General features: G+C 50.9%; 1 protein-coding gene across 1 annotated transcript in view; it reads left to right on the top strand.

Annotated features, from left to right (window-relative positions):
- WNT4 (Wnt family member 4) overlaps positions 1-15233 on the top strand; it is a 15699-nt gene extending 466 nt beyond the window's left edge. The window contains exons 2-6 of the mRNA XM_039702328.1: positions 1-203; positions 11255-11490; positions 13522-13653; positions 14022-14164; positions 14377-15233. Of these exons, the coding sequence (XP_039558262.1) occupies positions 127-203; positions 11255-11490; positions 13522-13653; positions 14022-14164; positions 14377-14844 (1056 nt within the window). The 5' untranslated portion in view covers positions 1-126 and the 3' untranslated portion in view covers positions 14845-15233. The remainder of the gene's footprint in view (positions 204-11254; positions 11491-13521; positions 13654-14021; positions 14165-14376) is intronic.
- The last annotated feature ends 2203 nt before the right edge of the window (positions 15234-17436 follow it).

The following is a 17436-nucleotide window of genomic DNA, read 5'->3' as shown; positions in this document are numbered from 1 at the left end:
CATCAGCCGGGCAGCGCCCGCCGCTCCTGCCCGCGCCCACCTGCGGCGGGGGCTGCCCTGGGCGTGGGGCGGCGGGGGCGCTGCCGCCGCCGGCTCCGCGCAGTCCCACCCCGCCTGCCCTCCAGGATGAGCCCGGAGTATTCTCTGCGCTCCTTGCTGCTCATCATCCTCGCCACCTTCTCGGCCAACGCCAGCAACTGGCTGTGAGTAGCCGCGGGGCGAGAGGGGGAACACGGACACGCCGCAACTTGTTGGTAGCCCCGGGGGCGCGGAGCAGGTGCCGCGGGATTGGGCAGCAGCGGGTGCGACCCCTTGCAGCGATGCTGCTCGGTCCCCGGCGGAGCATAGGGCGCCCGTCGCCATCGCGTCGGTCCCCTGTCCCCGCTGACCCTTGCCGCGGTGGCGGTGGTGGTGCAGCCCTCATCCGCAGGCAGGTGGGCGGCAGGGGATGCCGACTCTCCTCAGCCGCTCAGCGGCGGTGTGTTATCGCGGCTTTTGGGAATGGGGCTGGTTATCTAGCCCCTGTCCCATTTTTTGTCCTTAAGTTATGAATCCCGATCACACCGGGATCACGGGTAGAGGTCGGGGCATCGGATCGGAGTGGGGCCTTGGATGTTGGCGAGATGCCGCGCGAGGGCCAGCGGTCCAGGGGAGGATTTGGTAGAGCTGGGGCGGCCAAACGTGCTGGGCCCGGGGATCTGCAGCGAGCAGGGCTACCCGCGCCTCGGCCCCCAGTTCCCGGTAGGAGGACGGGTGTCGCGGGGCTGTTGCACGGCGCAGAGGAGCCCGATGACATCGGGAACCCGCTGAACAAACACTGAAATAATGTATAAGGTAAACAGGGGCAGAAATCGTTCTGGAAAATTCCTACGTGTTTGCCAGGGCGGTGGGACTACTTTCTGAAGAGGACACCCCTCCTTTCCCCCTTCCCGGGTCAGAGGGAATGGAGCATGACAGCACTTTCCCACCTAACTTTGAACGAAGGCATCGGTTCTTCCTAATAAATCTACTTTGGTGGGAGATGGTGCTTCCCCTGCTGCCCTTGTTGCCGGTTGATGGGAGCTAATTAGTTCCCGTGCACGCACCCAGAAAACCTGCTCTCCGGCTAGGAGCGTGGGCCGCCTCCATCTCACCTTCATGGATTTCTCTCGGCAGGGGCAAGTATACCACACAGGATAAGGAGTTCTTGGGGTTGTCAGCATGAAAGATCCTGAGTGTCGTGTATCCCAACACAGGTGCTCAGGTGGGCACACATCCCCTGTGCAAGGAATCCTCTCTTCATCCAGATACAGCTCCTGCCTTTACATTTTGACTCGCTGGAGGCTGTGGGATGTAGGTGTATTTTGGAGGATGCTCCCCAATGCCTGGGGAAAGTGCCAGGTCAGCGGCACTCTCTGAGTGTCCTGCCTGTGGGAAAAGGCAGCTGCCTGGGATGCGTTAGTGCTTAGTCCTTCTCCCCTCCTTCTTTGCCAGATGGAGCGACTTGCATGCCACACGTCTCTAGCAACTGGTGGGTGGATCATAGCAGCTATCAAGGTGGTCTTTTAAGCTGTCACGCTTCTGGTGAAGGTATATTGGGAACTGTGGGAGTGTTTTTCCTGCAGGAAGAAAGTCCTGCTGAGGAAGCTCTGTGAGATGATGGCAGATCTCTGGAGAGGAGCAGCTTTGGCTGCCCTGGGATGGGCACGGCGGAAAGTGGGGATTTCATGAGTGAGGTCAGCAAGCTACCCTGCACGGATGTGCAGAGGTGGGACTACCCTCGTCCCCGGCGCCGCACGCAGCTGGAATAGAATTTGGGAGGCGAGGCGGACTGGTGATTCGCCGCACTAGTCAGGGAGGGCTGTGTGCAGCCGTCCGTGCTGGCAGAGCAAGGGTGGGCGCGGGGGGCTCAGCAGCAAAGAGCGGAGGGCTCATTCCTGCCAACAGGGGAGGAAAAGCAGATACATTTCAGTGCGTTTCAAAGGAAGGGGGTCAGCTTTTTTTGATGTTGCAAATGTATCATGATAAAAGGATCGTCCCCCACTCAGTGCTTTTTATTCTTTGCCTTTAGGATTAAGACAATTCCCATTGTTTATCTTCTCACATCAGAAACAAAGGCTGCCGGAGGCAATAAACAGAGTTAGAAGGATCCCAGGAATTATCAGATATTCGAGGAATGAGTGTGCCTCGTATGTCTTCATGTGTGTGGGCTCGGCATGCTCGGCGTTATCCCAGGGTGCTGCCAGCTTGTGCCCAGCACACGGGATGGGTTCAGCCTCACCAGGCACATAATTCTGCACAGAAGTGTGTGCATGGCATGGCAGCATGTAGTGAAGTTTGCTTTTCCAGAAACCTGCTGGATTAGAGATTAAACTCAGTTGTGAGCTTTTTTTTTCTCTCCCTCTAAAGCTTCTTTCGACCTGTACAGACTCGCATTCCCCTAGCGCTTTGGAGATACGCTGCTTGCAGTGCTTGAGCTAAAGGTTTCTATAAGCCTGGCTTTGTGGGGAAAGCGCTTGTTTTGGCCATGCAATGAGCTGCCCCATCCAGTATAAAAAGGACATGATGTAGGGATCTCTCAAAGGGTTCACTCTGCTACAGTGGCCATTGAGCTGGAAAGGATTTCCCAAATCTTTTCATTAAACAAACCAACCTACTTTCTCCCTGGTTAGGAAGCAAACCTCAGGTGTTTTTTATTAGTGTTTTGAGTCTGGGGCATTGCTGCTTGCCTTGTTGCCTATCCAGAAAGCTGCTGTTCTCCAAATCTGAAGAAATGCTCTGTTCCCACTTCTTGTGAAAACCTCAGGCTTGTTCTTCCTTCTGCCTTTGGAGGCTGTGATTTGCCTCCTGCCTCTTCAGGCAGAGTTTTGTAAATTAAATTATGGGCTGTAGATAGAGCCTTTTACATCTTGTTGGCTGTGCGCAGGAAGGTCCCTCTGGCTTCTGCTTTATCTCTGAAGGAGTCCAGGGCCATCTTTTTACAGGGGAGGCAGATGAGTTACTTTTCAAAGCAACTTGCACTTCATAGACTCTTGAACCCACATGTGCAGTGATGTGGTTGAATTTGGAAGCAAGGCCTCTTCTGCTCCAAACTCATCCTGATGCTGAGGTTGTTTCATAGAGACTTGTAGCCAAACAAGCATCATTCCACAGCTGGCACAGGAGTGCCAGGCTTTGGTTCAGTCCAGTTGTTTAGTTAGTTATTAATTTCTTTACCTATTTTGGAGAGAAGGAATTCCATGTGAAAAAGTGAACTAGGAAGTGTGGGTTATGGATGTAAGCATCCACTACATGCATGAGGCACTGGGGCCCACAGCCTTGCTCTCTAGCTGTTCAGAGGGTTTGAATGATGAGAGAACAGAAACAGAAAACATCAGATAGGAAAGGGTAGGGTCCTTTAGGGGTGAGACTCCTGGTTATCAAACTATCTGGGAATCATTACAGCCTCTCTCCGCTTTCTTGTAGCTAAAACTGGCTCTGGAGGAGGCTCTCCATATGGACATGCTTGGTCTGAGATGTGGTCATGCCATTTTAGAGCAGGGTGTACCACCAGCAGCTCTGTCTACCCATTCTTTACAGGGATTTAGAATTTCCATCTGGGCTTGGAACTTGGTTTAAAGGGCCAGGAGTACAGATGGGCTTTTAAAACCTTAAAAAAAATTTAATATGAGTGCTCTGGGAAAGCTTGAAGACATTGTGAAGGTCCAAACAAGCCTGACTAAGCAGCTGCTCTCTAACCACTTTCAAGGGCTGGTGAGGAAGGGATAAAAGGAGTTTGGATTTCCCTGGCCTCCTTTCATCAGAACATCACAAAGTGCTTTCAAACAGGGGACCGAATTCTCTGTGTCCATCTCTTCCAGCTTAGGAGTGGGGATGTTGCAAGAGCAGCTGGAACGCTCATTTTGTTTGGGTCATTATGCAATGCAGAGGATTTGAGAGGAAGCATGCCTGAGTCCTGCATTTGCATCCTTCTGGTTTTAAACCAGGCTTTATTTTTTTCAGGTGAGTCTCCACAGCTTTGACAGGGGGGAGAGATCACTTCACCTGGAGCCTGGCATAGTTTAATTTTGTACATTCTTTGCATTGTCATTGCAATGCTCCATCTTCCATCTGGTGAGGAACCAGTCCAGCATTTACCCTTCAGATGCCATGCTGCCATGGCACAGATTTGACAGGTGCTGCTAGCTCTAACACAGAGCTGTTCCTACCAAGCTCCACTCCCTTTTCCAAGCTCCTGGTTTTTGCTGGTGAGGACAGTGTCAGGAAGGTTCCCCGGTCACATCTGAGCTGGTCCCAGCAGCCAGGGTGGTGGGTTGCACCATTTGGGTTTGATGAGGAATTTCCTTGCTTCAAGGGGTGCTGTGAGGACAAATGGCTCTCCACTTCTGAGATGCTCAGGGCTCCTTTGCATTGCTCTGGGGATCCTGTCAGATCCACAAGGTTGGTGCATGAACCTATGGAACCAGTTCCCAAGGCTGTGAGGTGGGAATTGAAACTGCTGGAAATATATTTTAATTTTTATTTATTTATCGGTCTTGCCACTTCTGACAATACCAGCTAATTTTAGCTCAGCGATGAAAATGGACTGGTTGTGGGTTGCACCCTGCAGGTTGCACCCTGCAGGTTGCACCCAGTGGTCCTGGCACTGGACTTCCAAACAAGTTTGGCTTGTCTCTGAGCAATGGTCCTGTTTGGCAGACACCCTTCAGGGCTGCATTTGCCAGGGTGTAGGAGGGCCCCATGCTCTCTAGCTCCTCCGTGGTGATGGGCATTTCTGTCCTTTCCTAAGAAAACCTCAAGTAAAATTACACCCCTGTCTTTCACAGCAGAACCTAACTCTAGGGAGGATGGACAGGAAGGAAATAAAACCACTCTGCATGCCAGGCTGTGAAGAACTGGATAAGCTCCAAATATGACCAACAGCAAAGAGGCAGGTTTCTCTTTTGCAGTGGCTTGATGTGACTCCATGAATCAAAACTGGACTTTTGCACTGAAGCAAAAAAGTGTTTATGTTACTCTGCTGAGAGCTACTGTCTGCTTGATTAATTCATCCTTGTAGATGTAGAGAAATTATAACCACTTTCTTAAAATGATTAAATTGCTGAGCAAACCTGGAGGTTAACAGTTTCTAGGAGATCCTTCTGTATTTCTTTACAAGTGCAATGACACTGGGTCTTACAATAATTGGTGATTTTTTTCTTAAAGCTTGAAAACTTGCAGTCATCCAAGGCTGCTTGAATGGTAGACTCTGCTCTGCATATTCAGTGCAGGTAACCTTTGACTTGCCTGCCCAGGGATGTCTGTCCCCAACACCTGTGGGTGCCCCCTGGCAGCATCCTCCAGGCTCTCTTGGAGCTGTTGCCATGGGCTGTTGCACTTCACAGCCAGGAAGCTGCCTTGCAGGATCTGGCTGGCTCAGCAGAACTGGAGCCAGTATTGTGCTTTCATGAAATTACTTGGGGAAAAGTAATTGAGTCTCTTGGCCAATGGAGAGCAGCCTGGGGTCTGTTGAAAGTTGGGTGAGATCAAACTAATCCTGTAGAAGGCTTTTTTTGTCACGTATTTGCAAATTCTGATCAAAACTTAAAACTCATCAGATTTTTTGCAATGAGGTCTAGCCTAAAGCACTGCAGAAGTTGGCCTGCACTTGCCTCCCCTTGCAATAAGGCCTAGGTGCTGTATCTGAATCCAGGAGTAGCTTCTATTGTCTTACAAAGGAAGTAAAGGAAATTTCCTACACATTTTAAGCAGATGTCCAAAACACATGCTGTTCAGGCTCTTCCCAGCTTCCATCCTGCTCTCCCCCATTAAAAAGTGGAGATTTTGCCCCCACATGCTCAGAAAGCCAAAAAGCAGCACTCTCTCAGGACCAGCAGCTGGCCATCTTGCTGTCCACAAAGACTTGTGATGAGGAGGTAAGCCACCACCAGTGGCTGGGGCATGGGTGTTTGCTGGCTGCGCATGGTGTTAGATGCAGAGTCCAGGAGATTGGGGACAGGAAGTGTAGGCTCACCCTTGGGCTGAGGAGTGGAGGTATAGGCATAGCACTGCCTCTTCTGGGTGACTCTCTCTGCAACTGTTAATTGGAGTTGAAGAGCAGGGGTGAAAAGCAGGTTTCAGCCAAGAGATGGTGCCCTATGACAGGAAGGACTGAGGCAGACAGCTGTATTTCTTCCAAGAAAGAGACCAGACAGGTTCTCAGGTGGTGACTTATAAATCATAGTGTACACTTAGAAAGGCAGGATGACTAATCCCAGCAGGGGGATGCCTGGTCCCTGGGAGGGCCACGTCTGCTACAGAGCCAGCAGGTAGACAAGGGCAACCTTGCAGGTCTCCCACAAATCCTGACAGGAACATTCCCAAGTTGGCAGGCTTGAGGACCCATGGGTGTGGTGGGCCCTACTAGCCTGGTGCTGTTGGAACATGGCGACTGGGACTAGTCCTAAGGTGGGACACCGTGAGAAATCATGGAGCTGTATGGCCTGCATGGAGCATCATCTGGCCTGCCAGACTGAGACATCTTTTCATGGCTTCACTCACCCTGCTTGGTAGGAGAAAGCAACAAGGCAAAGATAAAACACTTCTCCATATCTGCAGGATGGCTCCTTGTAAGGAGCCATAACACTGGTCAGTAACCCTCCCTGCATGGATATATCTGTGGAGACAGATAGATGCATGCAAGGGATGCATGGGGTTTTTCTATGGATTTTTCACATTATAAACAAGCCTTTAGTTCCTCCCCAGAAGAAACTTGCCTGCATGAGCTGTCTCAATCCTTAGAACAATCCCAAGTGCTGACTGTCCCTGCACCCTCAGGAGGCACAGAGATGTGCTTGCTGACCCCTCCACAAGCAGGGGGGTGTTTGCTGCCTCTCAGACAGGAGCAGAGCTGAATCATCTTCACAGTCAAGGCTTGGACAAGCCTTTTGTGGCCTTGGCCACTCAATCTTGTGCAAAGGTTGAGTATTTGCTGAGCAGGGTGAAGCTTCTGAGCCTGATTTCAGAACATCTATTGAGTGGTTTATCAGGGATGCCACTGGCCTGGGTCTGAAAGTTATCATCTTCAGGAAAATATTCCCAAAATGAGACAATACAAAGAGTTCACACTTGAAACTCATTTGTTTGAAAAAAAGAAACATCAGAGATCTCTGCTTTCCCCAGTGTATCTTCTCTGACCTACCTCAATTGAGTATTTGTCAATGGCTGAAATTTCCACACCTTTCCATGGCAGGAAATCTTCTCCCCTCTCCTCCTGGCTCTGTCTGCCACATGCTATGGCTCTTTCAAAGTCTCCTTGTCATTTCACCAATATTCTTCCTCATGAAAGTGTTATCATAGTTTTTATTTAAGCAGGGCTTTCTGACATCCCCCACCTCTCCAAAGCTCCCTGGATTTGAGATTTACTTACTTGCCATCTTGCAGAGTGCATCAGCTGCAGCTGCTTAAATTATGGGGCTTCAATCCTGATCTCAATACTTGAGATGGGAAAAAATGAAGGGCTTTCAGTCAGTTTTCTCCTAAATCAATGACTCTTAAAAGGGAGTCTGTTGTGCAAGTGACTTGCCTGGATTTAAAGGCAGGAGAAAAGAAATATACAAGGCCATGATGAAGCAAGAAGACAGAATTTTAAAAAATAGTGTGGGCAGCAGCTCTCCTCTTGAAACATTCTTTGCCCAGTCTTCAAAAAGGAAGAAAATACGCCATTGTTTGGATTTGTTTTCCACAAACAGGGCTGTTTTGAGGCTGCATGTGAGACTTAAATTATAATCTAGAGCCCTGCATAGCAATTGAGATGTGATGTTATGATGGAGGATCTGCATTGAGGCTTTGTAGAGGGCAGGAGCTGTTTCTTGCATTCCTCCTGCTGTGCCTGTCTAGCTCTCTGTGCAGGTAGGCAAAGGCTTTGGTTGCAGATTCTACCATATCAGCCCAGGGAAGCAAAGTTTGGAGCAAAGTTCTTCTAATGACCAGACAAAGTGCTAGAGTCAGGTTTCCATGAGGACCGTGGGATGCTGCAGATGCGTTTGGTTCCTGACAGCCTTGGTGCTCCGCTGCCCTGAGAAACATGAGATAGAAGCACCTCTGAGTGCTGACGAGGGCAGAGCGTGTTTCCCAGTTCTTACCTAACTCTTTCATCTGCCCCAGAGAGGGGAAGGGGATAAGATATTCCTACCTGGTGCTCCTGAGTGTGGTGTGATAAGATGCCATGTGAGAATCTCAAACTTGAGGTCCTTTGGCAAAGGCACTTCCTTAAATCCTTGCCTCAACCTCTGGATACTGAACCAGGGATCAGGATGGGAGCTTCCTCCCCCATCAAAAACCTTGTCTTTTGGAAAGCAGTGATAGTTCTCCTGGATGAGTAACAAACTAGTAGCATGATGGGGCCACAGCATTTTAGGCACAGTTGCCTCCATCTCCACAGAGGGGCTGGCAAATGTAGCCCAAGGAGGGGTGATAGGATACAGGACCTGTCAAGGGGGAGAGAGGCCAGAGCACTGTTCTGGATAGTTTCATCTTATTTGTCTGCATTGCAAAACAAATTACCAGATCTGTTCTTGGAGAGCTGTACCTATCTTTGAAGCATCCTTGGCCTTCGTTTTATAGTCCTAAATAACATTAAATGTGAGTTGGGAAGGCACCTTATCAGGTGCATCTCCTTGGAAAAGCTTGAAAGGCTTTTGTCACACTTTCCTTTATGCGTGCTTTGAATTTATTACTACACATTGCCCAGAGAATCTCAAGCTGGAAAATATATTAGAAAAGGAGATGATGCCCCATCCTGAGCAGAGCTGATAATAATTTGGGTGCTACACTGTGTCACAGAACTCTTCCACCAATGTGTCTGCACTCAAAGCAGGCACTGACTCATCTGTAGGACTCACGGCTTTGAAGGAGCTGCTTGCCTGGCATGATAAATGCCAGGCAGAGGGCGAAGCCAAATCAGCACGAGGGGTTGGTACTGGAGATAGATTCTGATTTTCTTGGCTTCCAGGCTCAAAGCTGATCAATAACCCTTATTGTCTTGAGCTTACCACTCTGCTGTGTGTCATCTTCCCCTTGCCCAAACTAGAATGATGGCTGGACCTGGGAGGAGACAGCTGTTACAGACACCCTATGTGTGCTCAGCATTCAGTATCCTCAAAGCTCCCAGAGGTGGTTTGGTGCTTTCACCCCAGGTCAGCCAAGTGCAACAAGATGTGAGAACAGCAGTTGTTGCACTCTATGTCTGGGACTGCACTGCAGGGTTGGGGACACCCATTGTGTGGTGTGCAGGCCAGCAGAAAGGTGACAGTCCTGAGTTTGGCCACAGTGGGTTTTTCAAGGCATCTGTGTGCATCAGGTCCGGGCTTCTGCAAACAGTGCTGTCCCCTTGGAGGAGCAGGAAGCCTTGGGTAAAGATAATTTGCTGGTGTAAAGGCTTTAACAGCACTTGGCTGTGAAACCCCAGCAGTCTGCCTCTTCCCACTGTCAGAGAAGCATTGCCTCCATGATCACACACAGGAAAAACTGAATACTTTTAACATCTCACCATGCAGACTCCCCACGGACACCATGAGCCAAGACAGCTTTCTCCCTGCTCCCACACGCCCCCCCTCCCAGTTGTGAGCATAAAACCAAGCTGGTGAATAATTCTGCTGATGCACAGAAGAGAAAATCTTGTTCTCTCCTCCTGGGGCAGACTGGCAGGGTTAATGGGAGGAAGAGGCTGTGACAACTTGATTTTGTGGCTGAAGTCAGCAGATCTGGCTCCAGGGACACATGGGAACAGGCAGGGAGCAGGAGCCACTTTTGCACAGTCACTTCTCGGAGACAAGCAGGGCTTCAAAAGAAAAATCCTTTGCAGGATGTTGCAACTTGGGAGGAGGAGTTAAAAAAACACACAAACCAAAAAACCCACAAGTTCTGTAGGGCTGGGAAATGCAGAGTCAAGGAATGAACTTTCCAAAAAGCTCAGTACTTGCAGCTCTTAGTGCAGACAAAGTAGCAGTGTGAGACAATGCTGGCAATTCCCAAAGACACTAAAGCTCATTGTGGTTAGTGGATGGGTGCAAGTGTGAGTTACACCTGTCCTATGCAGGGGCCCCTCCATGTCCACAGCAGGTCAGGGCTCCACTATGGCAGTGTCATCTGAAGTGGCTACCAGCAGCCACAGGAAGGAGGGAGCCTCATATACACACCTGCCAACACAGTCACTAATAGTTGTAGAGGATATTGGATTATCACACAGCCTCATTGGAAAATCTGACTGGGTCTATCTTAAGCTCCTTCTGTGTTCCAGAGGTTGGGGCAGGAGGATGGAACTGGGAAATGGGCAAGCATGGACACGATGCCCACAACACAATAAGGGGTGGGAGGTTGAGTTACTGGGATGTGCAGCAGGGATCATCATGCCCACAGACTGGACAAAGAAATGCTGAGAGCTTTTGAGGTGCTTGCTCTTCAAGGTGTTTGCTCCCTCATTCCTCTAATACTGACACCCAAGAGCAGCTCTGTGACTTTTATTGCTGAGGTTGGTACTATGGAAAGCAGAACACATGGTCCCCTCCACACAGGGCCAGTCTTTTCCAGATCAGCAAAGACCTCATGGCCCTATTCACAAGCTGGACTGGTGGAGGAAGTGCCCAGCCTCTGCAATTTTACCCTGGCAAGCTCCTGATTCTGCTTCCCTGCTTCAAACTCTGCTTGAATCCCAAGTGACAGGAAACCTGGCAGCTCCCAGAGGCCATCCCTGCCTGCGGGGTCTGGGGCAGCTAAAAGCAGCCTCCAGGAGGGAAGTGGTTTGGGGGGCAATGTTTGCCAGTTATGAGCACACAGCCACGCTGTGGGAGCACTGTGGCAGATGGAGCTGGCAGCCAAGTGCCTGTCCTGCTTTTTTTGGCTGACTTCGGAGACCTCTGGCTTTTCCTAGTAGCACTTGGATTTGCCGATACTCAGGAGACCTGACCAGGCACATTCAGACAGTGCTGAAAATATCTTCCTTGCAGGCAACAGAGGCAAAGGGGAGCCAACAGCTGGACTCCCCAAGAGAAAGTAACTAGGCTGCAGAGGGATGGTTGTTTTGCTTGGGCTTGTTCTCTGTCAGCCAGAAATGCATCCTGCAGAGCCACTGTTGTGGTACATTTAAAGGTGACCCCAGATGGGCAGCAGGTCTCAGCTATGGAGGGGGTAAGAGGTTCAGTCTCCTTGCTTTCTGGAAGGCTGAACATGGGTCCCAGCTGAATATGGGCTTCCCCAGCCCTTTGCCTCTTAACCTGTTGTGCTGGTGTCGTGGCAGGTACCTGGCAAAGCTGTCTTCAGTGGGGAGCATCTCCGAGGAGGAGACCTGCGAGAAGCTGAAGGGCTTGATCCAGCGCCAGGTGCAGATGTGCAAGAGAAACCTGGAGGTGATGGACTCGGTGCGACGCGGAGCCCAGCTGGCCATTGAGGAGTGCCAGTACCAATTCCGCAACCGCCGCTGGAACTGCTCCACACTGGACACCCTGCCTGTCTTTGGCAAGGTGGTGACGCAAGGTGAGCTGGAAGGATGTGTCTGGGGTGGTGCTGCTGGGGGAATGGCTATAAAAGCAGTCTGATGGGCTGCAGGTGGGATTTTGCCTACTTGTCCCTGAACCGGTGGCTGGGGAAGGTCAGGAATGGCCCATCCAGTGTTGGGTCATGGGGTGGATGGGTCCCTGTGCACTTCAGTGGGGGTCTATTCAGTATGTTTGGTACAGCATATTCAGACTCCTGCTGATCCTCCGCTCTCCTGAACCTTTTCCACACCCACTGACAAGGACATGCCAAGTTTGAACAAAGGTCCTAAAGTCACCCTGGTCTCATCTCTTCCCCACCAAACCCAGGAGCTCCATTCCATAAAGCCATGAGTGCATTTACTCAGTCTCTTTCTGGGCAGTGCTGAAGCAGTGGCTGCTGCCAGGCTGGCACATGGCCACTCTTGAGCAGAGCATCAATGGGGGCACCATCAGGAGAATGGCTCAGTGCTGCCTGGCATGGGAAGAACATGTGGCAGTATCATCCCCCGCCACCAGCCCTCAGGGCTGGATATGGCTAGGGCAGCCCCCAGCCCCTCTGATCCCAGCTGCACCCTGACTTCCCAGAAGCACAGGACTGTAATCAAACCAGAGAACTGGAGTGAGGATACAGAGCGGAAAACCCCTCTGCAACCCCTTAAGATCACTGAAGATCCCTTGCCTCCCCTCAGGTGCTATCTCTGAGGTACTATCTCACCTCCCATCCCAGGACCCCTACACCAAAGCATCCCCCTGGCTCCTTATTTGACTTTCCTCCCCTCAATGCAGGGATGAAGATCTCTTCTTGTGAAGGTTCAGGGAATGGAAATACCAGAAATACCAGAAACTAAAAGTCGTTTCTTTTTAGGCAGCCACAGCACAAACCGACCAACATGATCCTACTATTAACCTTGATTAACTTGGAGGCAGTTCAGTCCCACACTGGCTGGGTCCTCCCCAGGCACTGCCAGCTGGGCCACCGAGGTCTGGGATGCGACCACCAAAGTAGCTGCCCTCTCTCTGACTGGCAAGCTGAGTGATGCCTGCTCACAAGCCATTGCCCCTCTGTACCAAACATGGGACCACCCCAAATACCATCCCTCCTTGCTCAGAAATGGAGGGTTTGTGCCCTCAACCAGCCTCGTAGGATAGTGGGGCTTGTATGTTGCTAAAGCTGATCCCTGCTCCTGCCACTCTTTGTGTTCATGCCCAGGGATGTACCCAACTTCCAAAACAAGTTTTGCTCAACCATGTGGCACCACATAGGTAGACACAAAAGCTGGAACTGCACTGTACCCTGGACACTAGTGGGGTTGTGTGAGGTGCTTTGGCAGCAGAAGAGGGTTTTTCAGGGTAGTTTGGGAGGCATTGTGAACTACACGACCCAGTGAAAGACGATGGCAAGGATGTGCAGCTGCAGGGAATGTTCCTGGATGTGGAAAGTAGACAGCTATTTTGGATGCAGGAAAGATTTCATGAGAGCTGCCTTGCAAGCACAAGGCAAGACAGTCTTCCATATAAGCTCTAGAGAGCTCTGTCCACATTGGCAGTACAGCCTCTGTCTCTCCTATTGCCAGGTTTTATCATTCACCCATCATTCGTGTTTTTAATGTTGTGGGGCAGTTCCCAGCTTCTTCACTTTTGCGAAAATGGGCCCTCACTTCTGCAAAATATTTCCCAGCACCCAGAGGTCTCTGATGAGTCAGGTCCAGGCTTGGCACTAAGCAAACAGCATCCCTGGGGGTGGGGACAATGAGGGTCCTGCATGTGCTGCCTCTATCTTAGGAGGAAGTGACAGAGCAAAGGGTTTAGCCTGATAGCTGTGTATAGCATGTTTTGCCAAGAGCTGTCTTTCAGACCAGCTTTTCAGGGGAGTTTATGTGCCACACTAGAGTTAAGAGGGGAGAAGAGAAGAGACACGTGGCAGTATACCAAGAGCCTTTGGCCACCAGGCTGCATTACCTCCAGAATTCCCACTCGTGTTGCCTCAGACTTCCTGCCACCTTTCCCACCATGGTTTGTGTCATTGCAGGGACACGAGAGGCAGCGTTCGTCTATGCCATCTCTTCAGCAGGGGTGGCCTTTGCTGTGACCCGCGCCTGCAGCAGTGGCGAGCTGGACAAGTGTGGATGTGACCGCACAGTGCAAGGGGGCAGCCCACAGGGTGAGTGTCTGAACAGGAAGCAGCTGTAGCTGCATGGGGACGCAAAGTAGCCAAAATATCTGCAATTCAAACCCACTCTCTGGAACCATCCAGAAAAGAGGGAAAAGTTTAAAAAAAACAAAATGCTGGTTGGTCCACGTGACTGCCTCAAAAAGACACCTGGGTGCATCACCCACTGGACTGAAAACATCTTGTCCATGTCTTCCCCAGGGCCACACTCCCTTGCTTCCCATGTTCCCATGTGGCGCAGACTAGTAGGTAGCAAGACAGAGAGAGGGCAGGCCAGCTGGATTTTAGGGAAAGCAGAGCTGGAGAGTTCAAGCACTACAGGGTGGCAGTACCTGTCTCATCTGTGCTCTCTGCCTCAGGCTTCCAGTGGTCGGGCTGCTCCGATAACATCGCCTATGGTGTGGCCTTCTCGCAGTCCTTCGTCGACATCCGTGAGAGAAGCAAAGGGGCCTCTTCCAACAGAGCATTAATGAACCTCCACAACAACGAGGCAGGGAGGAAGGTAATGGCAAGGAGAAAACCTAGGCAGCTGGCACCACTCTGCAGCATCCCAGCCAGGCTTTGCAGCCATGGCTTGAGCCATTTGGGCTTTTTTTAATCCCCACCCAGCAGTGTTTTCTGCACAGCCCTCCCAGGCCCTATCCATTGCACCCTCCCTGCTATGTCCATCCTGCACTGATCATCCCATCTTGTTCCTTGTGTCTGTTCCTCCAGGCAATCCTGAACAACATGCGCGTGGAATGTAAGTGTCATGGTGTGTCAGGCTCATGCGAATTCAAGACATGCTGGAAAGCCATGCCCCCCTTCCGCAAAGTGGGCAACGTCCTGAAGGAGAAATTTGATGGTGCCACAGAGGTCGAACAGAGCGAGATTGGATCCACCAAAGTGCTGGTGCCCAAAAACTCCCAGTTCAAGCCACACACAGATGAGGATCTCGTCTACCTAGACTCCAGTCCTGACTTCTGTGACCATGACCTCAAGAATGGGGTCCTGGGCACCAGTGGGCGGCAGTGCAACAAGACCTCCAAGGCCATCGACGGCTGCGAGCTGATGTGTTGTGGCCGTGGCTTTCACACGGACGAAGTGGAGGTTGTGGAAAGGTGCAGCTGCAAATTCCACTGGTGCTGCTCCGTTAAGTGCAAACCCTGCCATCGGGTGGTGGAGATCCACACATGTCGGTGATGCACGGGGGAGCGCGCACATCTGTATCCTCTTTAACTGACCCTGCTTCTCCCTTGCCCCACAGCCAGGACTGAGGAAGTGACAATGATACTGCTGGGAGAGCACAGCTCTTTACAGAGACAGAACCACAGAGAAAAACAGATTTTAAAGAAAAAAATATTTAAAGTTTAAAAAACCTGATCACTGTTGGCTTTTTTTATTTTGTTTTGTCTGCTTTGCTGTATGTATTGCTGAAGCCAGAGCCCCTTGGTGTCCTGTGCCGGCAGACATGTTTACGCTCTGGCTGTCTGGGAACCTTGATGCCAGCTCCATCGGATGGGCTCCTGCTGCTTTTGGAGTGCTGCAGACAGAAGTGTTTAAGGCAAGGGTAGTACAGCATTTGAAATCTTCTGTTGTAGTTATTTTTGTTTGTTTAAAGGCACGTGGTGAGCATCCTGGAGCACCACTGGTCTGGCTAAGCCTCAGGAAGGGAAAGAGCACAGCCAGCCTGTGCAGCCAGGTGCATGGCAAGAGACAGGCAGGTGGTGACAGGGTGGAACTGTCCTCCAAGAGTTAAGTTCCATGTGGAGCCCATCCAGGGTGATCAGTTCATGAGGGCAATGTGAGACACTCCTGCACCTCCTTGTTGTGGGATGCTTGAAGGCCGCCTGAGAATGGATGGATTTAGGAGCAGCTCCAGGGACTGCTCTGATTTATAGAAGCTCCTTAGTGGCTGCCGAGGGCTATTGGAGGACACGATGGTCCCACCATGCTCCCTTTCCCCCAACTCTTCTCCAGTACCTGGTTCCACTGGAGACAATGAAGGGCAGTGATACCTGCAATCCACTGACACTTAATGGAGCTGAGACCTGATGGGAGAAAACCCAAGTTGATTTCTTCTCCTCTGTCTCATAATTGCCCGCACCTTGCAGGCATCCCACAACAGTTCTCCTCTTTCTCCTCCATGTGCCTGTTCTCCTCACTCAGGAAGACACTGGGGGACAGTCCCTATCCTGATGAAGGCTGAGAAAAGCAAAAGTATTAAGTAGAGCAGTTGGGGGTGGAGGAATGCTGGTGCTCTGCCACTATCGCTGTGTCACCCTTAGGAAGCAACGAGAGAAGAACTCAGCCAGAGGAATGCTGCCATGTGTGCCCTGAAATCACAGAGATCTAGTGCAACAGGGCCTCAGCTGTCCTGTCCTGCTCCCTGGGACACTGCATGAGGACAAGGCACTGTCCTGCCTGCTCTGGCTTCCCTCTGCCTAGGAGTGGGCTAGTGCAGAGTTCTTGCTGTTGGGCTGCAATACGAAATATTTGGAGAACTAATAAGCAGAGGGGCACTGTGAGGGAAGATGGAAAGTGAACCAGTTCCTCTCCCCTCACCCACTGGTCTATAAGTCAAGAAGTAAAATGGAAGCAGAGAAAAACCTCAAAATGACACCTCAAGCCAACAGGTGAGGCTCAGCATTGCCAAGCCCTCCTGTGTAGGAGGGAGCTCCCTGCATGGTCCAGGAAAGCCCAGAGTTGTGACCACCATCCTCCCAGCTGAAGGAGGGAGTCCCTGCAAAACCTGCAGTCTTCTTGTTCTTCCCTGAGAGGGAAAAGGTTGGAGGAATGCACAGGCATATATGAAATCCCATCTGTGCCATGGCAGCAATGGGCTGGGGGAGAGCCTGTGGTCACTGGAAGGCCTCCAGACACCATCTGCTGACAACTGACTTGAAGCAGTGCAGGATGAGGGAGGTTTGCATTAGGGCAAACCCCAGCTGCCTCTCTACTGCCTGCTCAGCACCAATTCCAATAAACCTCCAGCAAAATCTGCCAGATGGTGGGGAGGGACACCCTAGGTGGGTCCTGAGGTGGAGCACCGTGGGTTGGTCCATTTCAGTGCAAATCAGAGATCTCCTCACCAGAGCAAGGTTTGCCTCTCTCAGCTGCCTCAGTTGACCAAGGGTATAGCATTAAATCCCTGCAGAGGGGGCAGGGGTGGGGGAATCTAAGCTTTGCCTCCCATGGTTCTATCTCATCAGCCCTCCAAGGTTGCAAATCCTCAAATACCTTAGAGACAGTTCTTCCATTTCCAGCTCATGCAGAGGAGGTCACAGACCTCAGGCCATTGGCCAAGTCTTCTGCTCCTTGTCCATCTAGGATGAGGGCCAAAGCTGAACGAGATAATTCAAATCAGCATGGAGATAATCTCATGGGATTTTTTCAGGCTGCAATGAAAGCTAAGCCCTACAAATGCCACCCAGGGTTAGTTTGGCTCTGCAGCACTCTGGTTCTTCTCATAAGTGTAAGTTTCAACACCACAGCAGGGTTTAGAAATGTGTTTTCATATTTACTTTGTCTATTAAATAATAAGTTTGTGCTGAACAAGCCATGGGGTTTTCCTGTCCTGAAATCAGCTCCACTGGGCTGTGTAAAACCATAATGTGCTGCAGACACCTCATGGTTGCTGGTGTCCTCCCAAGAATCCTTACCTGGGAAGAGAGGTGCCCACATGGTCCCTCCTGACAATGCAAAGAGAACACTAAAGCTCTCTTTGTACCTCCTCCAGTCTCTTCTCAGGAGATGCTGGTGTTTGGACCACAGACGGCATCCCTGCTTTCCCAT

The sequence above is a fragment of the Passer montanus genome, unplaced genomic scaffold (genome assembly GCF_014805655.1).
Source record: "Passer montanus isolate IOZ18808 unplaced genomic scaffold, ASM1480565v1 scaffold155, whole genome shotgun sequence".
NCBI lineage: Eukaryota > Metazoa > Chordata > Aves > Passeriformes > Passeridae > Passer > Passer montanus.
Note: the sequence above shows the minus strand (reverse complement) of the source record. Positions and strands in the feature narration are given on the sequence as shown.